At 43.0% G+C, this 21,664-nt stretch overlaps 2 protein-coding genes across 2 annotated transcripts; both read left to right on the top strand.

Annotated features, from left to right (window-relative positions):
• The first annotated feature begins 2,962 nt into the window (after positions 1–2,962).
• LOC309712823 (signal-regulatory protein beta-2-like) lies at positions 2,963–5,278 on the top strand. Its single transcript, XM_082543948.1, has 6 exons — positions 2,963–3,094; positions 3,224–3,547; positions 3,813–4,157; positions 4,347–4,469; positions 4,562–4,605; positions 4,711–5,278. The coding sequence occupies exons 1-6, from the start codon at positions 3,022–3,024 to the stop codon at positions 4,834–4,836; spliced, it is 1,035 nt and encodes a 344-aa protein (XP_082400074.1). The 5' UTR covers positions 2,963–3,021; the 3' UTR covers positions 4,837–5,278.
• A 4,677-nt stretch (positions 5,279–9,955) lies between these two features.
• LOC309712793 (signal-regulatory protein beta-2-like) lies at positions 9,956–16,575 on the top strand. Its single transcript, XM_082543894.1, has 7 exons — positions 9,956–10,003; positions 14,613–14,640; positions 14,758–15,087; positions 15,265–15,600; positions 15,687–15,812; positions 16,213–16,268; positions 16,352–16,575. The coding sequence occupies exons 1-7, from the start codon at positions 9,962–9,964 to the stop codon at positions 16,481–16,483; spliced, it is 1,050 nt and encodes a 349-aa protein (XP_082400020.1). The 5' UTR covers positions 9,956–9,961; the 3' UTR covers positions 16,484–16,575.
• The last annotated feature ends 5,089 nt before the right edge of the window (positions 16,576–21,664 follow it).

Below are 21,664 nucleotides of genomic sequence, written 5' to 3'. Positions count from 1 at the left end.
GACAAACTATGAACACTGAGTAAACTATGACAAAACACTATGGGGACGCAAACAGACGACCTGACAGTGAAACATAGAAAACACTTAAATACACACATGAGGTGATCAGGAGAAGTCGAGACACATGAGGAAACAGCTGACAAGGATGAACATAACGATGCACAGGAAATGTAAAATCAAACACAATGACATGAAAACCGGACTTTCAAAATAAAACAGGAAACATAAGACGCAGACATGACAACCTGAACTTGACAACGTAAGACACAGACATGAAACACATGAAGGGCAAGGGAGACTTAACAGGGGTGGAAGACACAAGGGGAATCTAATAACAAAGAACTAGAACAACCTACGCATGATAAAAAATGAACTTAGAAAACCTGAAGGGCTTAAACATAAACTAAAACTCAAAACGCTGGGTCAAAAGACCCACGATCCTGACACTGTGGATGTTTTTTCTTCCCAGTATCACCAAGTGCTCATAGGGAGTCATGTAATTCTTGGGGTTTTCTCTCTAATGTAAATATAAAGCACTTATAATACAGAGAGCCTTGAGGTGATAGTTGTTGTGATTTGGATTCTTATAAATGAACTAAATAAAAAATAAATAATTATACAATGTGGGAATTCTCAAATGCAAAATTATTTTCTGTTATTCTCCACAAATCTACTTGACATGTAACTTCTCACTTTAGAATATTTCTGTGCAAAATTAAAGAGCTCTCACATCCTTGATGAAGAAAAAGAACTGGAGCCTAGAAAGCCATCTTGAGGCTTGTACTTGTTGTGGACCTTATGTCACGGTCCTGTGTCTGTGGACCTAGTGTTTATATAATAATAATAATAATGGAGTGGATTTATATAGCGCTTTTCAAGGCACCCAAAGCGCTTTACAATGCCACTATTCATTCACTCTCACATTCACACACTGGTGGAGGCAAGCTACGGTTGTAGCCACAGCTGCCCTGGGGCAGACTGACAGAAGCGAGGCTGCCATATCGCGCCATCGGCCCCTCTGGCCAACACCAGCAGGCGGTAGGTGAAGTGTCTTGCCCAAGGACACAATGACCAGGACAGAGAGCCCAGGGATCGAACCAGCGACCTTCCGGTTACAGATACGCTTCCCAACCCCCTGTCTATGTTTCTGGTTTATGAATATTCTTTGATATAGTGTTTTTCATGGTGTAGTTGTTTGTATTTCTAGTTTCCTCAGTTATTCTCTGATTATATTTTGTAGTTTCTAGTCTTTAGCTTCTGTTACTGTGCCGCCCCTGTATTCCACCTTTCATGTCTAGTCTCCCTTGTCTTCATGTTCGTTTATCTCCTGTGTCTGTTTTCTGTTTTTCCTTTCTGTCTTGCCAGTCGGTTGTGTTTCCATGTCTGTTTCTTCCCCGCGTCATGTGTCAAGCCGACGTCTTAGTGTGTGTCTAATGTTCCCTGCTTTATTTTGATAGTGGATTTTTGGAGGACATGTATACCTATGTAACTATATACACTATATATCTATCTGCACTGAACATATATATTTTAACTTTCACATAGTCTTACACACAAGACATTTTGCTTCACCATGGTTTATTAAGGTTGTACAATAACAGGGCAATTAATGCTGTTGAACTCTCTTGAACTCATTCTCATTCTGAACTCATAACTCACTCTCCAGCTCCAGTAACTAACTCCCCCCTAATACACACAAAATGTCTTTCATGCAGCACAACCAAAACAGTAACATTGTAACAGAGATACTGAACACATCATGATGAAATCAGGATCATACGATATAATACACACACACACACACACACACACACACACACACACACACACACACACACACACACACACACACACATTATGCACCTGCACCTGCTGTTTTTGGGATACTGGTCCCTATATATTAGGGGACCAGAGGACACCCCGGCACTCTTTTTTCCTGCTGCTACTTTCTGTCCATCTCTGTGTTGCCCTGCTGTCTGTGCTTAAGGTTGTTGCTTTGCTATGTATCGTCTTGCTATACTCTGTATGTGTTTTCTTGCTGTTCATATGATTCAGTGTATTAAACTCTGTTCCAAGAATTCTACTCTTTTCCAGAGCATCTTTTTGAGTGCCTTAATTTTAATTGGATCTAAAAAAGTTGGATCTCCACATCATTGGTGGGAGAAGGTTATCATGATGGCTAAAAAATTTGCGACCACACTTCCTCCCTGTCTCGTTGTGTCAGATTAGTTCCAGCTGTGATTCCTTCCTGTTTCCCATTCCCTCGTTATCCTCTGTATATTTAGTCCTCTGTTTTCTGCTGCCTATTGTTGAACAGTCTGCTCATCTTTCTTCATGTTTCCCAAGTGTCAGGTTTTGCATTTAAGGTTTTTGTACTTTTCTTTATGCACCTAGTGTTTTCGGTTTAGCTTTTCCCAGTTTAGGTTTTGTTAGTTTAATCTTAGTCTTCTTTTGTTTTTTTTTATTTTTGTGCAGCCAGAAATAAAGACTCATTTTTGTTTTTATTCAATTCCGTCTCCATTGTCTGCAATTGGGTCTCCACTCTCCATTCTCCACCGTCTGCTGCAGCCGATGTGACACCTTATTGGTATTTCACTGTGTTAAAGAGGTGAAATGATGGTATTAGATAAGACTTTAAACACCTCTCATTGGTTTAAAAAAATCACATTTGGCTCATATTGGGTTATAAGTTCAAAGTTAAAATAATGACAAAACTCAAAATGAAAGATTTTCATGTTACACTGAAACCCCCCAGAGTGGTCTACTACAAAGCATGCTCAACAGTACTGGGTTTTTGATGGTTTAGTTGGCTCTGCAAAACTTGAATCAAAGAAAATGTGTTACCACAATAGTAATAAACAGTTTTGTGCTGTCACAGATTTTTAGTCTCTCCCTCTTTTCACACAATGCAGGACAATACCCGTGTGGCAGGAAATAGGCTTTGACTGTAAAGACTGCGATAACCAATCAGATAGTGATGGTCTGGGTCGCATCATCTCCCTCTGTCACTGAAATATCGAAATGTTTTCAAGTAAAGACATTGCGATGATGACTCTGGTTTGGGTAACACTCGTTTTTCTTCTTCACCAAGGAGGTGAGTTCTGTCTAATTATGATCTATTTTCTTTTTGTCATTTAGGAATTTGCAATGCACCTAGATGTGTAATGGTTAATGTTTTTTTTCCTATAGTGTTTAACATGTGTTTTGTTTACACTCACTGCAGACATGCTGGAGCAAGTGGCCACAGTTCAACTTGGTGAACCTGTAACTTTGACATGTGTTTTACCTCCTGGTGATTTAAGCAGTAAAATTCACTGGTACAAGCAGAGAGCAGGGGAAGCTCTGAAACTGATTGCGACACTGCGGCAAACTGTACATCCTCAGTATGGACAAGGGTTTAATGCCTCAAGACTGGAAGTAAAAGACAATAAAAACATCAGCAGTCTGACCATATTCAGGACACTCCCAGAAGATGAAGGAATGTATCACTGTGCAGTCATGGAATGGAATGTGAATGCTTGGAGTGGGACATATTTGTTATTAAAAGGTGATTATGTGATTGCAGCCTTTTGGATTCACTGTAAATACTCAACCATCTGACAAAAACTTTTTCACATGGTGGGAAAAATAACTGTAGATTATATATGAATTTAATAAATCGTAGTTTAAACATCATATTAGGTATTTTAATGTGTTTGCAAATCGATTCCAAGTTTTCCTTTTCGAGATGCACTGTTATCATTCATTTTTCAACAAAATTTGAAACTGTGTTTAGAGGTAGTTTTTAAACACTGTTTTTTGTTATTACACAGGAAACACCCAGAGAAACGTTACTGTTCGTCAGTGGCCAACGGTATTAGATTCAGTCCATGCAGGGGATTCTGTGACTCTCAACTGTTCAGTCCTGTCAGACTCTAATAACAAGATGTGTCCTGGAGATCTCAGAGTCCTCTGGTTCAGAGGACAAAACTCTCATCCAAATATCATCTATGTTGATGGAAAGAACCAAACTGAATGTAAGAAGCAATCAGACACTCAGAAGAGCTGTGTTTATCGCTTCTCTAAGACGGTCAGCTCCTCTGATGCTGGGACTTACTACTGTGCTGTTGTCACATGTGGAACGATATCATTTGGAGATGGAACTAAAGTGCAAATTGGTATGATTTCTAAAAAATAAAATCATGGCATAATGCGAGTATGTTTAATTAAAAGTGATTATTAATTCATTAAATAGGCATTACAAAATTTGATTTCATGCTCCGAGTAATTTCATCATGAGGAGAAATAAAAAATCATTTATTTTTAGTCATTTCTAACTTTGTTTTTGACTTTTACTTTCATTCCAGAAACCAGCATTTGCTCTCTGATGGCCAGTATAGTTATTTTTCTGCTGTGCGCTGTCTTCGTTCTCATTGTTACTGCTGTCCTCACTTATTCGATCAGAAAAAACAGCAGTAATCATTGCAAAGGTAACTTCAGTTACTCACAGTTCTCTATGAAAAACAAATGTTAATTAATCTTACATTTGAATTAATTGCAATGTGTATGTTCTATAATCAAGGCGCTGTCCTGCAGAAAAATTGTAGCGATCAGAAAAGACAAAAGGTAAAGTATTTATTTGTCAGATTATTTTCATAAATCTAAAGTGATTTTTTTAAGATTGTTTACATTTTGATATTGCTAATATTTTTATGTAACCTATTTCCCCAGAATAAGGACACGTCTATGTTTTCTGCTGTTGTCTTTACAATGATGAAGGCTGACAGAGGGAAAATAGAGGATGCAAAGGCAGTTGAGAAGCAGATCTACATGGCCAAGGCTTTTGGATTGGATTAGTTCTATTTACCCACCTTATGAAATTATCTAGCGGATGTTTCTTTCTTTATACATCATGTCGTCATGACACATGTCACTGCCTATCATAGCAGTGGGTTTAAATGTATTGAGATTAACTGCATTTTAATATAGATGTGCGCACATGCATACGCCTCAGTATAATCCCTGACCTGCAACACTGCCAGTCTAGTCTGGTTGGGAACATTTGTTGCTTTTCTTGGTCGTTTTTCTCTCTGTCCAACTTTAAAAAATGTGAAAATAGTAGATTTTTTGTTGTTTATGATTTTTTTATTGTTTAACCAAGCTTCCTGTTGATATTCCCATTGATGATCGGCTTACATTTATGCAGTTTTATTACTTGGCTTAATTTGATTTTGTATTGTTACTAACTGTACTTTAATGATCTGTTATAGAACTAAAGATGGACAAGATGATGTATTCAATCAGAGGAAATAAATGTACAGCAATACGTTGTTAACAATAGCTTATCTCATAGCTTTATTATTGTTGTATTCTTCTTGTATTAAAATCTCTTAAGACTTTTCTTGTTATTGTGTTTGTCATGATTTATAAATATCTCAAAATTTTCAGTTCAACTCAAATTTGTTGCATCAAATCACCACAGCAGGCAAAAGCCTACAGCAGGTGTTGAACTCATTTTACATCGTGGGCTACATACAGCCCACTTCGAGCTTAAGTAGGCTGGAGGAGTGGAACTCCCTGTTCTGTCAGCATAAAGAAGTTACATATTTTAACTGGTCTTGATGCTTAATTGCTTTCTGTATTATAAACCTTTTGTCCTCAACAATGGAAAATGTCTGAAAATAATTTCAAATATCATACCTAGCTACATCTGCCTTTATATTCAGATATAGCTGGAAATCATTATTATCAAAATCAAAGCAACCCAACAAAACACAGACAATGACGCTGAGCCTCCTTTAAAGCATGTCTTCGCCTGACCATCACGACCTGTACAGATGGTCGCGGTCGGTTGTGGGAGTCTGATCTAACAGCAGTGTAAACACAGTTGGTGTGACTCTCTCCTCTTTTTATGCTACTCTTTGAGCAATCCACAAGTAAGGATGGTCTAAAAACAAACACACAAACACTAGCTACAGATTATAAAGATATCAATCTCAGATCCTATTTAAGAAAAAGGAAAAAAACAAATCCAGTAAAGAGAAAAAGATTTGGCCCTTGATTTGATCTTCACACAGAAGAGGTAAACAGAGGGGGATCTTTTTAAAACTGTTGGAATTATGAATGCAGAGAAGTACCATCAGGTTTTGACCCCCCACGCGATACCATCTGTAAACATTTGATTTCTGGTGGCCTCATTTTTCAGCAATGATCCTAAACACTCAGTGCAGTTAAAGCAAACCTGATGGCCATGGATTGACCTTCTACAAGCCTTTGCGTCAACATTACTGAAGCAATGTGGGGTCACTTGGACAGAAAATGAAAAAGACAACTAAGATCCAAAGAAGAGCTTTGAATGTCCTTCAAGAAACCTGAGAACTATTACTGAAGATAAATATCTCAGAAAGTTCATCTAAGAGAGTTGTGTTGAAGAATAAAGGTGGTCATACCAAATATTATCTGTCAAGCTTGTGAGAATGGTCAAGACTTAGTTTATGACACCTATAGTCTATTTCCATGTATGTTTGCACATCTTTTGATGAACCATTTTACTTATATCCCACTTTCCTAGCAAAATGTAAAGAAATAAATCTTGGCTAAAGACTTTAGCACAGTGTAGTACCTGTACTCAAACAATAAATAGCCAGGCTATTTAAATGCAGAGATGTGACTAACTGGTGAGATCAAGACTCACTAAACACAACAGGGAGACCAGACAACTACAGACAGAGCACAGACAGAGCAGACAGACACAGGAACACGAATGGGGAAACAGATACATAAACATATAGACAGAACTCGCTTCAACGGAAGACGCTCACAAAAATATAGAGACGAAGAAAAACCACAAAAGGAAACGAACAATATCAAACAAGAAACTATGATTGGGAAATATAGATAACAAACTCAGAGACACTAAGAACTAAACGGCCAGACTGTACAAAGCTTGAACCGAAATACAGTTAATCATGAATCCAAAACAAAAAGACCCAGGACCGTGGCAGTGTCATGGTGAAAGGTGACTCTCACTGTCAGAAGAACAGGTAAGGCAAGATTTAACAGCTACATCCATGGATGAAGGTTGTTGTGAGTGCGTTCTTCATGCTTTTACCAACCACTGAAGCTGTTTACTCAGAACAGATCTCACTATAAAATCACAAGTTACCATACTAAACATGCGGTCCTTTAGACCTTTTGTATTTACGGCCTTGTTTGAAGTCCCAACCACAGCAGTGTTTAAGTTTCCAACAACTTCCTTCTCTTAAGTACATAAGACTTTTCTATCACTTTGGTGTATGTATCTCAGTTGAATCAGAACTGTCAGGTGTTCTTGTCAGGTCACTGTGTTTTTTCTGACACTGAGTGGTGCTCTGAAGTGAGCGCAGAGGATGGAGCGTGTGACCACAACTACCTTGTGAGATCTGTATGCTGGTACATGTGTCTCTTTGTGCTTAAGTGAATGGCAAGCTGACTGGGTGGGTCTTCACTGATAATGTGGAGTTTGTAATTTTGCTTTGCACATTGACAATATTCAAATAACAATGAAGTTGAAAACAATCTATTAATGTTTTCACCACGTCCTTAGTACACAGAAAGTAATCAAAAGAAAAAGAAAAACGCTGCAAGGCATTTCAGACTTAACTCCTCCCACCCATCACTATTTCTGTAGATCGAATGACCTGAAATTGTGCTGACAACTTACCCAGAAATGGACAGCACTGGTCTTGTTGAGAAATAAATATAATTTCATAAGAGAATGCAAAATGACACTCTTGTCACAGCTTTTTCATTTTATAAAAACATAAAATATCACAAAGATTTGTAACAAAGATTTGGAATTATATGTTCTAATAATTTATTCTGCTTGCTCCTCCAGTCTGAGCCAACCCTTAGCTTACTACCTATTTGTGCAAAGCAATGACAATGACACCCAACTACTTCATTTCACCTCCCCCTCTTAAGTGAATGCTTTTTCGTTCTCTTATATCCGGACTTTATAGCAGCAGCTGTAAAAATATTACCCCATTGGAAACTAGGGCATGGGTGAACTGCTGCATCATTTTAATTCACTAAATACACAAGTGTGTTCTGCTTTTTTTAGTCAGTATTATCAGTCTTTATAGTTCCTTGAAACAAGTCTCTACATCTTGTATTTACAAAACGGATAAATCTTGAGTTGCATCCACACAGGAATTTTTCCATGCCTTTGTCACTGATTGTTGCTAGCAGATTACCGTTACCTAAGTAATCCTGTAATTTATTTACCATCCTATCATATGTCATTAAATGACTTTCTCAGATTTCATTGTTAACCTCTTGTCATGAACCCAGAGGGTTCGTATGAAAGGCAGACCCAAAAACAGACTCAAGAGCTGATTCACTTCTTGACCAGACTTTTTTTTACACACCAAAACCAGGATTATATGTAAACATATGTGAGAAACACCAGTGGAGAGGGGAGTGAAGTGGGATCTCTGATAAGCAGTTTTCAAACAGAGGAGATTGTGGTTACTGACTAAAATAGTAGAGGAGGGGCTCTATAGGTGAGCATGGGGCTGAGGGATGTTTGCCTACTTGCAGGTTGCACCCAAGACCCTTTGGGAAGGCTAACCGAGGGAGTGTCTATGCAGGGAGCGAGCACTGGAGGTAGCAGGGAATCCATATCTCGGTTCTGGAGGAGTTCCGGTGGTGCACAGTGGAGACAAAGGCAGGCATAGGTAGTATTGCAGGTGAAACCAGCGGCTGAGTGCAAATGCAGCAGCGGACGGATCTTGGAGGACATGACCGGGAACTGAGACACAAGGAAACAAGTTTTTACACAGGGAATAAATCACAAAAGCAAAATTATTAGAAGACCTAGTTACCACTGAGAGTTGGCAGACAAACTGGCGGAAACTACAGGAAGCTAGCGAGCGCTGGCTTTAAGAACACTCCTGCTGATTAGCCTTGGAATGGAACTCTGGCGAGGCACTCTGCTCAAGAAGATGAACACAGGAAACTCATCGCCTCCAGCTGGAAAATCCCAGACACTCCCATGGACCATGACACTTCTTCAGTCACTGGACTTAAATTTGAGAGATGATGAACTCATTGTCAGTTCTATGACACTCACCACATCAGTGCTAGCTGCTTCCTGTGTAGATGCTCCTTTGTAACCAAAATCTGAGTAATTGCTACTAATACTGTATAGCTTGGAGCTGTGTTAAGATAAGATAAGATAAGATAACCTTTATTAGTCCCACACGTGGGAAATTTGTTTTGTCACAGCAGGAAGTGGACAGTGCAAAAGTTATGACGCAAAAATTAGAATACAATAAGAATAAATGGTTGCCAATGGTTGTGTAAAAAATGCATTGACAGTGTATGCTAGGGTCTTCACTTTTAGATAAGGCAGTGCATGGAAACCCAGGTAAATATAAAACAGAACTTTCTAAGATGTCTTTATACTTGTCGATGTTATCTAATTTAACCCGTGACCTAACCTAGTTTTACCGGCTAAATCGAGCCATTCAGGAAGTGAAAACGAAAGCAATCAGTGAGTGAAAAAAAAAGCTCAAAGATGTTCCAAGAAAGGACTTAAACCCACAAACATAACTCCATTTTAAGATAATTATTATTATCAATGTTATTATTTTTAAGTTGAAAGACTCTAATGATTTTAAAAAAACTGGAATGTCAATCATAGAACAAATAACCAATGAAATCATTTAGTTGGAAAACTTGCTGAAAGATGATGATAAAAGCAAAGAGCGGATGTTTTTTTTTTAGCAAAGATAAAAAACTTCAAGATGAGCATTAGAAAAATGATTTAAATTGAAAAAAAAAGTGAGCGACTGGATAAAGAAGAGGCGACATACTCCTCAAAGACCTGGAAGGGACCAGTGTGACAGGAAGTGCACTTCATAACCAATCAGGTCCATTTGACAGTGTGACATAGAAGTCCCATGTCATAATACCTCCTACAGTCAGTGAAAAACCTACAATGTATATAAGAAAAGACATTCGCAAGATGATCGTGTTATGGGTTACTGTCATGGTCCTGGGCCGTGTTGGCCCAGTATTCTTAGTTTCCATGTATTTTTGTATTTCGTTCCTTATTTAGACCATGTTTTCTGAGTTGCCCTGTTGTGGTGTTCCCTTAGTGTTTTCCCTTCATGGCTTTTACCCCCTGTGTGCCCCTCTGTGTATCTGTGAGCCCTCGTCTCTCCTTATGTTTTATTCCATGTTTCCCCTGCCCTTTATGTCTAAGTTCTCCCCGTGCTCTCTCTTCCCCCTGTGTGCCCTCTATGTATTTATGAGCCCCCGTCTCCCTTTGTGGTTGTTTCATGTTTCCCCAGCCTGTTATGTCTGTGTTTTCCCCGTGCTCTCTCTCCTCCTGTCTGAACCTCTGTGCCTGTACCCGTCAGTGTTATGTTCACCCCGCCCTGTCTCGTTATGGTTATCTGTGTCACCTGTGTTCCCCGTGTGTTCCCACTTTCCTCGTTAACCCTCTGTGTATTTCTGTCTGCGTCTTCCTCTGTTCAGCGTCGCGTTCTCCCTCATGCCGTGTGTGGTTCTCCCCGTGTCTTCCAGTATATGTTACTTTAGCTTTTCCCAGTTTAGTGTAGTTTTGTATTGCTTTTTGTATCATCGTTATTGTTTATCACTTATCAGCAATAAAGCTGCATTTTGAGTTTATCCCCCGTGTGTGTGAGTTTGCAATTTGGGTCCTCATCCTGCCTGCCACACGGCCGAAACATGACAGAAGAACGCGACCACGATATGGACCCAGCAGTTCACAACCCCTCCGCGGACCTCCAGGACGACGCGAACATGTCGGACCCAGCGACACGGAGGAGGGGGATCGTCCGGACAGTGGAGTCTCTCTGCGACAAGTGGCTGCACTGTTCCAGTGAGGAGGAACGAGAGGAGTTCGCCCGCCAAGTAGGGGTGTGCGTATCTGTGTTCCCCTGGTTATGGGAGACGCTGCACCCCCTCGTCAGCGACTTTCTCGTCTCCACCCTCCAACTCCGTCCGCAGGAGCAGCGGCCCGGTGGGCGTGCACCTTCACCAGAGCCGTGCCGTTGCGCCGTTTCCCCGCTGTCTCATGAGCCAGTAGCGGTCAGAGTTGGAACGGTGAGGCTCGCCACAGACACACCTTCCGCCCGCACCCCGCCGGCTTCCGCGTCTTCACCGCGGTCTGGCCGCACGGCGTGGCGCACGGAGACAACGGAAGCCATAGACTTTGGCGAGGAAGAGCGGCAGCAGGTGTTACGGGCTTATCGGGAGGACGAGCTCCGGCGGAAACCCTGGCTCATCCCGGAGGAGGACCTCTCACCTGCTGCACAGCCTACCAGCCGCTCGCCGTCTCCGATCCGCTTAGGCTATTTTTCGCCTGCCTCATTTCTGGCAAGGATGGGGGCGGACGACGGGGAACTCACCACTACGTCACCCTCTGTGTTGGCGCCATCAGCGCCCATCGCGCCAGCTTCCTCTGCTCGAAGGAGGCGGCGCGCCCGCCGCCATAAACCGGACAATGCTAAGACTACAAAACATGAAGTGGACGGCGGGTTCATCTTTGATAGAGCTATTTTTGTCGACCCTGAGCCTGCCATTTCTCGGACAGTTTTTTCTGAGCCTGCTCCTTTTCCTGCTCGTGTTTCTCCTCCCAGGTCAGTTCAGTTAGCTCCCTCGCAGCCCCTCACAACTCAGTTAGCACCCTCGCAGCCACCCTCAGTTCAGTTAGCTCCCTCGCAGCCACCCTCAGTTCAGTTAGCTCCCTCGCAGCCACCCTCAGTTCAGTTAGCTCCCTCGCAGCCACCCTCAGTTCAGTTAGCTCCCTCGCAGCCACGCTCAGTTCAGTTAGCTCCCTCGCAGCCACGCTCAGTTCAGTTAGCTCCCTCGCAGCCACGCTCAGTTCAGTCAGCTACCCTCCTGGAAGCCCCCGCTGCCTGGTATTTTCAGCATCGGCATCTTTTCCCGTCTAGGTTTATCGCTAAATCATTCGATCCTCCCTTAAGAGAGAGACTGCGTCCTCGCTGCCTTCACCCCAGTACACCAGTGTCACCTGGGTCTCCAGTAGCTCAGCTCCCAGTGTCACCTACCCCGCAACCACTTTCAGCTCAGTTTCCAGAGCCACCTGTTTCAGTTCAGGCCCCAGTAGCTCCAGTGCCGCCTGTAGCGCAGGCTCCAGTAGCTCCTGTAGCCCAGTCCCCGATAGCAGTACGGTCCGCTGGTCAGCTCAACATTCAGCCAGGGGTCTCAGGTCTCTCTGGCTCTACTTCAGCTCCTCCTCCTTCTGCTACGCCTGGTTCAGCCTGTGCTTCGTCCGCTGCAGCAGCCTCAGAGCCTTCGTCAGCTGCAGCAGCCCCAGAGCCTTCGTCAGCTGCAGCAGCCCCAGAGCCTTCGTCAGCTGCAGCAGCCCCAGAGCCTTCGTCAGCTGCAGCAGCCCCCGAGCCTTCGTCAGCTGCAGCAGCCCCCGAGCCTTCGTCAGCTGCAGCAGCCTCCGAGCCTTCGTCAGCTGCAGCAGCCTCCGAGCCTTCGTCAGCTGCAGCAGCCTCCGAGCCTTCGTCAGCTGCAGCAGCCTCCGAGCCTTCGTCAGCTGCAGCAGCCTCCGAGCCTTCGTCAGCAGCTGCAGCCTCAGAGCCTTCGTCAGCTGCAGCCTCAGAGCCTTCGTCAGCTGCAGCCTCAGAGCCTTCGCCCGCTGCAGCCGCCTCAGAGCCTTCGCCCGCTGCAGCCGCCTCAGAGCCTTCGCCCGCTGCAGCCGCCTCAGAGCCTTCGCCCGCTGCAGCCGCCTCAGAGCCTTCGCCCGCTGCAGCCGCCTCAGAGCCTTCGTCAGCTGCAGCAGCCTCCGAGCCTTCGTCAGCTGCAGCAGCCTCCGAGCCTTCGTCAGCTGCAGCAGCCTCCGAGCCTTCGTCAGCTGCAGCAGCCTCCGAGCCTTCGTCCTCGTCTGGCCCAGCCTCAGAGTCTTCGTCCTCGTCTGGCCCAGCCTCAGAGTCTTCGTCCTCGTCTGGCCCAGCCTCAGAGCCTTCGTCCTCGTCTGGCCCAGCCTCAGAGCCTTCGTCCTCGTCTGGCCCAGCCTCAGAGCCTTCGTCCTCGTCTGGCCCAGCCTCAGAGCCTTCGTCCTCGTCTGGCCCAGCCTCAGAGCCTTCGTCCTCGTCTGGCCCAGCCTCAGAGCCTTCGTCCTCGTCTGGCCCAGCCTCAGAGCCTTCGTCAGCTGCAGCAGCCTCAGAGCCTTCGTCAGCTGCAGCAGCCTCAGAGCCTTCGTCAGCTGCAGCAGCCTCAGAGCCTTCGTCAGCTGCAGCAGCCTCAGAGCCTTCGTCAGCTGCAGCAGCCTCAGAGCCTTCAGCCTGTGCTTCGTCTGGTCCTGTGCCCACCGGGCCATGGCCAGCACGCCTGACACTGGAGAGCCGCCGCCGCTGCCTTCCGCGCGGCCGGCCCCCTGAACTGCTCCGTCGTCTCCTCCGCCGCCGCCGCTGCCTTCCGCGCGGCCGGCCCCCTGAACTGCTCCGTCGTCTCCTCCGCCGCCGCCGCTGCCTTCCGCGCGGCCGGCCCCCTGAACTGCTCCGTCGTCTCCTCCGCCGCCGCCGCTGCCTTCCGCGCGGCCGGCCCCCTGAACTGCTCCGTCGTCTCCTTCGCCGCCGCCGCTGCCTTCCGCGCGGCCGGCCTCCGGACCAGCTCTGCCACCTGTGCCACCCGCCTGGTCGGCCCCCCGACCGTGTGACCCGTGAACTCTTGTGCCTGTGGGCTCTGGGTCGGCCCCCTGAACTTTATTTTGACTATGGTCATGTGCTCCTGTGTTTTCTGTTGTTTGTTTTGTTTCCCGTTCTGGTCCCTCCGTCCTGGTCCCCCGCCTCCCGCCCTGGGTGGGTTGTTTTCTGTTTTTGTTTTTGTTTCTCGGGTTTGGGCTGTCGGGAGCCAGCCCTTAAGGGGGGGGTGATGTCATGGTCCTGGGCCGTGTTGGCCCAGTATTCTTAGTTTCCATGTATTTTTGTATTTCGTTCCTTATTTAGACCATGTTTTCTGAGTTGCCCTGTTGTGGTGTTCCCTTAGTGTTTTCCCTTCATGGCTTTTACCCCCTGTGTGCCCCTCTGTGTATCTGTGAGCCCTCGTCTCTCCTTATGTTTTATTCCATGTTTCCCCTGCCCTTTATGTCTAAGTTCTCCCCGTGCTCTCTCTTCCCCCTGTGTGCCCTCTATGTATTTATGAGCCCCCGTCTCCCTTTGTGGTTGTTTCATGTTTCCCCAGCCTGTTATGTCTGTGTTTTCCCCGTGCTCTCTCTCCTCCTGTCTGAACCTCTGTGCCTGTACCCGTCAGTGTTATGTTCACCCCGCCCTGTCTCGTTATGGTTATCTGTGTCACCTGTGTTCCCCGTGTGTTCCCACTTTCCTCGTTAACCCTCTGTGTATTTCTGTCTGCGTCTTCCTCTGTTCAGCGTCGCGTTCTCCCTCATGCCGTGTGTGGTTCTCCCCGTGTCTTCCAGTATATGTTACTTTAGCTTTTCCCAGTTTAGTGTAGTTTTGTATTGCTTTTTGTATCATCGTTATTGTTTATCACTTATCAGCAATAAAGCTGCATTTTGAGTTTATCCCCCGTGTGTGTGAGTTTGCAATTTGGGTCCTCATCCTGCCTGCCACACGGCCGAAACATGACAGGTTACACTGCTTGTTCTTCACCGAGGATGTAAGTATCTACTTATTCTGTGTAGGTTTTCTCATGTGTTTGTTGTTTGTGTGGTGGTTTTCCTTGTGACTTACTCCTTTTTATTTGTGTATGTCTACATGTTTTCTATGAAATTAGATACACTTGTTCCAGTAACTTCAGTTCAACTTGGGGAAACTGTAACCATCCCATGTCAACTGCCTGTGATTGAGACCATTCGTAAAGAAGTCCACTGGTACAAGCAGCGTGCCGGGGACACTCTGAAAGTAATTTGGTCAACAAGGGAATCTGCAACACCTGAGTTTGCGCCTGAGTTTAATAACTCCAGATTGAAGGTAAATCATAATAAACACTTTACCAACCTGACCATTTTGAAGACAAATCAAGAGGACGAGGGAATTTATCACTGTGGATTCACAGAGTGGCGTAAGAATACTGAATGGACCGGGACGTATTTGTTAGTAAAAGGTAATGATGAGCTCTATTTTCATGGGGTTTGCTTCAGTCGGCTTATTAATTGTCAAAAGCATGATCAGAAAACAGTTAATATACTAATACAAATTTACTTTAATTCATTTTAAAGACATTTTATAGACACAGTACATCAATCCTTCACCTTGTGCTTTGTTAACACATATTAAACAGGAAACACCCAGAGAACAAACTACACTTTTGTTAAGGAGAAAGTCCATCCAGGAGACTCTGTTACTCTTCAGTGTTCAGTCCTCTCCAGCTCTAACAGAAAGACATGTCCAGGAGGTCACAATGTGTTCTGGTTCAGGGAAGCAAATACATCTCATCCTAGCATCATATACACCGCTGGAAACAGACATCATGAATGTGAGAAAAGATCTGAGACTGAGCAGAGTTGTGTTTATCGCTTGTCTAAGAACATCAGCTCCTCTGATTCTGGGACTTACTACTGTGCTGTGGCCACATGTGGAGAAATATTATTTGGAAATGCAACTAAACAACAAATGGGTATGATTTAAAAATATATATATTATGTTAAAAATATTATGTCAGTGTCAGTGTGTTTGAGAAACTTTCTTTTCTTGTTTTTGTAGAGCAAGCAGCAGGTTTGGAATTCATAGCTCTGATGATAGCAATAATCTGCTTGATAATTTCTGTGATTCTCAATATTATTTTCATCTGCTGCCGAACTCCAAGAGCAGCATGTAAACAATTTCAAAGTAAGTGTTGTTCACTAATGTAACAATTATAATAACACTTTAGCTTTCCTCACTTTCAAAACATGTTTTCAGAAAGAATTTTATTAATTTGTGTAAAATCAAGTATATGTATATGTTAGTCTTGATTGTGCTTGCTCCTTACAAAACTCACTACATTTGACCATCACACTTAAATTTTTCCCCAATATAAACAGATCTTTGCAGGTTATATATTAATTCATCAATCTAAAATCAAACACTTTTGTTTAAATATTTTGAGTCTCAGTGTTAGTTGCTTATGTATATATACATCTCTTATTGACTTTGTCCACGTCACTGCCAACAGTTTAACTGCTGGTTAAAACATTAATAAAAAAAACAGATAATAATAACAATCCTCTTTTATCACCATTATGCACAGAAAAAAGCTCTTCACAGGAAAGACAAGATGACTTGAGGCAAACAGTGGACAGTAGTGTAAGTAATAAGACATACTGTTAATTGATTTAAATGATTTCCCACCCCTTTATTTTATGGAACTAATGGTGTTTTTTGCATAGCCTGAAGGTGAATATGATCTGAATTACGCTGCACTGCATTTCTCTGGAAGCAAAGCTACAAGAGGAAAGAAGAGGAAGAATGAACTGGAAACTGAAGAAAGTGTTTATTCTCAAGTTAAATGCAGAATGTGAAAGTGTGTATGAAAAACTGTGGGTTGACTTTGAGTACCAATGTCATTCACTGAAAATAAACTAATAAAGAACTTGTTTTTAATTTTACTGAAAACATGATGTATCAGGTTGTTCGTTATATATTCTGTTACCCCATTCTTGTTTTTGTATTCATTAATGTATGACTTTATGAATTTTCAAATCTAACAGTATTAGATAGAACAGTATTACTGTGATTTAGTCTACCTTAGCTTTCACATGTCTGCGACAAAGGAAGTAAGGTTTCCAATCAGACCTGGGTATTGTACACCCATTTCAACGTCCCTGATCAGCTTGCATGACGACAGGGGAAAATTAAGATTCAAACACAAATAAGTAAACATCAGTGTTTGTCCCATTTCAGCCACCATAACTCTTTAATAACCTCCCCATCAAAGGCTTGCTGATTTTTTGTGATTCGTGTACACACTGTCCACATTTATAAAGTGCTCTACAAACAATGACATTACAACTAATAGGGGGATTTTCTTGCTTCAGTTCAGTTAGCCAAACAACAGACAATCACTGACTGCTAAGAGACTGAGTAAAAGTGGACAACATAGCCTTAAATAAAAAAAAATCATTGTTGCAGCCAGGGGTAGTGCAAAAGTGACCCCCTTAGACTGTTTTTCAGTTTTAGATTTTTCTACTGAATTATCACTTCTGTCACTAGTTAGTTAACATAAGCTATTGGAAGTCTATTACGAGAAACTAACCAGCCAATCCAGTGATGTTACGTTTTGTAAGGGCACAAGATGGCACTAAACACAGTCTAAAAACTTTAACCCCCTAAAGCGTTGTTTCCCAACCACTGTGTCGCGGCACATAGGTGTGCTGAGAGAAATGATCAGGTCTGCCGTGGAAGATTATCTGGTTTCACCTGATTGGTACTTTAAGCGACCGGCATGAGTATCAGGTAGAATAATTACATTCTCGTCCACTAGAGGGCAGTACAACTTATGGGTTGCCAACTGCCAGTAAAACAGAAGAAGATGAAGAAAAAATTACATAGTCATGCGACAAGGCAGCGCGCAATAGCAATAGACAAATATTTGAAAAGAAAAAGTAGTCAATCTGACCTGGGTCGTGGAGTTAAAATTCCGATCCAGAGGAAGGCCCTAGCACGAGTAGTGGCCAGAAGAAAGCAAAAATGGTATACTGGGGACGAACTGAGCCAATTCCGCTATGCCTGGTGCACGGGGGGAAATTATCAATATGCTTTTTGTAACATTTTTGTTACAAAACACGCCTTAAGATGCTCTAATGCCTGGGTCTCAATCTCGCGGCCCATGTCACCTCTACTTGCAGCCCGCATAATGACATGAAGAAATATTTTTAAAAAATTATTATTCAAAAAATTACTTAATATGAAAGCAATAGGCAGAGTGTTACAGGCATAGCCCTAAAGAATGTAGCCTCATGTACGGTGTACAACAACAGTGTTGCCAACTTAGCGACTTTGTCGCTATATTTAGCGAGTTTTCAGACCACCTTAGCGACTTTTTTTCTGAAACGCAACTAGCGACAAATCTGGCGACTTTTTCTGGCGTTATTAGAGACTTATTTATGACGACTTTTTGATGTGAAAGCGCGTATCGCTCTTACTCTCAATAAGCAGCGGGTGTTGCGGTGGGCACCTCGCCCCCGCTCACAGGCAGAGGATAGTCCTCCCCGAGCTGCTATCAGGGCAGGGCTCCCGCACTGACTGTAACGCAGTCAGTTCTTCTTTTACTGGTATGTTGCTTTGTGGACCACAAAGTTTAAAACTACACACACACACACACAATAACTCCACCAAAGTGCCTGTTTCGGGTCACTTTTGCCAGTCCAAGCCCGGATAAAGGAGCAAGGTTGGAATTGTGACATTAAAAAAACAATAATTGCTAAAAGAAATTTAATTTGTAGTTCTAAATAAATTCTAAATGCATTTAAGACGTTTTTTATTGACTTTATGTCTCTTCCACAATGTTATTTCTCTCTGCAACAGCGTAGGTTACAATTACAGTGTTTTGTTTGTTTGTGAGTAAATCAGTTTGGCTGAGATTAAAGTTATTAGATTAGATAAAATAAAACTTTATTAATCCCCCGGGTGGGTTCCTCCTTGGTTTTTACACAGCTGACTAAACGTCAAACAGAAAAGTGATTAAACAGAAGTATGAGACAGTCGAGAATTTACGCCAGTGTCCTGTTATATTTTAGACAGCAAGGAGCAGACGCCGAGTTTATTAAACTCCACGAGACAGCGGTGACGCTAATCTGAAGGCTAGACCGTCCAGTTTCACGGCCGTTTACTTCCGGCCTACCCGACCTTCTGAGGACCTGGCCCACGTAGACCGCGAAGGCCGGGTCCTCAGGAGGATGCAGCCCATGAATTTGGACACGTCATATTGACGTGTCCAAATTCATGGGCTGCCACAGTTGTGTTATATTAAGATGCGGTTATGTTGTGAAAGTTACATATCAGAGAAGGAAAGCTAGTTTTGTACGAAACCAAATCAGTACTATTTTTGTCTGGCTAATTCATTCTAGCTAGCGACAGTGGTGAAATGTGATTTTTTTGTTTTTTATTCGGAGATGTTTCTGTTTTATTAGGAGACTGTCTCACCCCAACATCGTCAGACTCATGGCAGTTGCCTGCACTGAGTCCTGCTTTTTGTTGGCAGCTGAATACATTCATGGCGCAACCCTGCAGCAAGTGCTTCACACAGACAGCTGCTACTCTAATAGTCTGTGTTATTGAAGGATTCAGCACTTCTTTTGGTTTTTTTTATCCATTTTTAGACAGCGATGAGATCGGCTACACACTCCACAGAAGCCCAGAGTTACTGTTAATGTCAAAAATATAATGCTGTCCTTCTAGATTTTAACATTTAAGACTGTGAGTGTAATGGATCTAAAACTGTTTAAATCTCTACAGCCTGGTAACTAGGGATGGGTATTGATAAGATTTTCACGATTCCGATTCCATTTTCGATTCTGTTTAACGATTCGATTCTTTATCGATTCTCTTATCGATTCTTTTTAAAAAAGGAGAACACTAAGGTCGATTAGCTTAGAACTTCGTTTTATATCTTCTCTTTGAACAAGATAGAAATTTAGGAGTAACATGGCCTTACAAACCCAACAGTGAGATCTTAAGAGATCCACAGCCTACGGCTCTTCAATGGGGTGTCACAGGGTCCCCAGGAAAAAACATTGTAAATGTAAAATAATAAAATAAATATTCTTCTGTAGCAATAAAGTATAACATAAATTATTCTGTAGCAATTACACAAGAATATCCAGTAATGTCCTGCCTACAATTAAACACATTCACTTACCAAAAATCATCTGCTGTGGCAAATGGGTGCAAGCCTTTTACCACAAACTGAGTCACTGCTCGGTGACATTCGTCTATCCTGGCCTGAAAGGAGACGCTACCGCTAGACTACAGCAAGAACTGCCAGCATCTGAGCCAGACTCTGTCTCTCTCATCATGGTCACCTAAATGCACAGTAATGGCAGGTTTTGTAATAAAGCAGATCGCGCTAACATAATATGCACTGTTGTTGATTATTTACCTGCTGCATTAACGGGAGAGGACGTGTAAACGTTACAGCTGCTGCTGGGTTGAGATTCACGAGTCCGGAGCGGAATTAAAAACACGACATTCATTTAAGGTTATCACGTGTTTTGTGAGCAAATGCTTTTGCATATTCGTAGTGTTTCCTCCCTTAAACGAAGTATCTACTTTGCAAGTATTGCCCTGTTGTCATCCGTTCTTGTAAAGTATGACCAAACTTTTGAGCGTTTGAGCCGCTTACGCGCCGTGTTTCCTGCCAGGTAAATGACGCTCCGCAACGCGGTGACGTCATTCGGGGCGACTGGAATCGATAAGGGAATCGTTTGCAAAAATGGCAAACAATTCCAAGGAATTGAAACAGTGGGAACCGGTTCTCAACAAGAACCGGTTTTCGATACCCATCCCTACTGGTAACATGGAAACCTTAAAAACAGCAGCAGAAGGTTTCAGTAGTGTAGTCTAATTTGTTCTTTTTATTTAATAATAATCCATATTATGTATAACAGCTACATTCACCCTGGAGAGAAACTAGTGAGGGAGACCATCAGGACCAAGCTGGGTTTCCTGGGTCCAGAGGTTTGGAGAAACTTCTTCACTTTCTTTCATCACAGCTGTCCTGTGCCAGAAGTTCTGTTGACCCGCTGAAAGAGGCATCATTTAAGAAACACCAGGAACACTGAAGCTCATCGCATTGATCAAGCAGGACTCATGATCTTCACCAGCAGCTCCCTCACAGGGAAATCTTCAGCACTCCTCTGTAGGCCCGCCCCAGGAGATGGATAAACCCAGCATTTCATCAACACTGTGATGGAGACCTTTGGTTTGTGTAATGTTATAAATACTCGGATACTCCCCAGAGGCTCCAGACTTTTACATAAAGATATTATATTCAGTCCTGTAGAAAGTTATATATTTAAAAATATATGATCCTCTCTGGTTACTCTGGTATGAATAACTCTGAATCACTTTATGGTAAATAACACACTATCTGCAAAAAACTGTGAAAACTGTGACCTTTGACCTTCATCAGGTTTTATTTAATTGTGTTAGAGAAACTCAAACGTGCTCTTCATGCAGCTGAGTACATCAAGTGTTTAAAACGGAAGCTGTGCAGGTCTGAGATACAAACTGAGGTCCTGTTAATGCTGATATATAGTGACACAGTTACATGGGTGATTAATCCTTTTGTTTTTTTGTCTTTAACTTTATCAATAAAACAGCTGTGGCTTTCACTACAGCACATGTGGTACTTTAACCTTTGTACTGTTTTCATCAGGTCATTTTGCAGTTAAAAATTTAAAGATGCCGAGGAGCAGCTCAACAAAACCTTAAAAGAACTGAAGACAAAAGAAAAGCAAGCCGAGGACAGGAGGGGAAGAAATGGAAGATACAAAGAGTTACACTCAAAACATGAAGAAGGAACTGATGAAAGTGCAAGAAGAACTTGCAGAAGAGAAAATTGAGGTTAAGGTATTCAAGAAAGAAATGACGGTGACCAAGAAAGACTGCAAAGAGGCACTTAAAGAAATACGAAAGCACAAAAAGGAAGCTAAAGCGCTCCTCAAACACAAAGTGAAACTGGCCAAACAGCAGCTGAAAGA

The sequence above is a fragment of the Aulonocara stuartgranti genome (genome assembly GCF_965226115.1).
Source record: "Aulonocara stuartgranti genome assembly, chromosome: 2".
NCBI classification, from domain to species: domain Eukaryota; kingdom Metazoa; phylum Chordata; class Actinopteri; order Cichliformes; family Cichlidae; genus Aulonocara; species Aulonocara stuartgranti.
The sequence above is the reverse complement of the archived record's forward strand: the minus strand, read 5'-3'. Positions and strand labels throughout refer to the sequence as shown.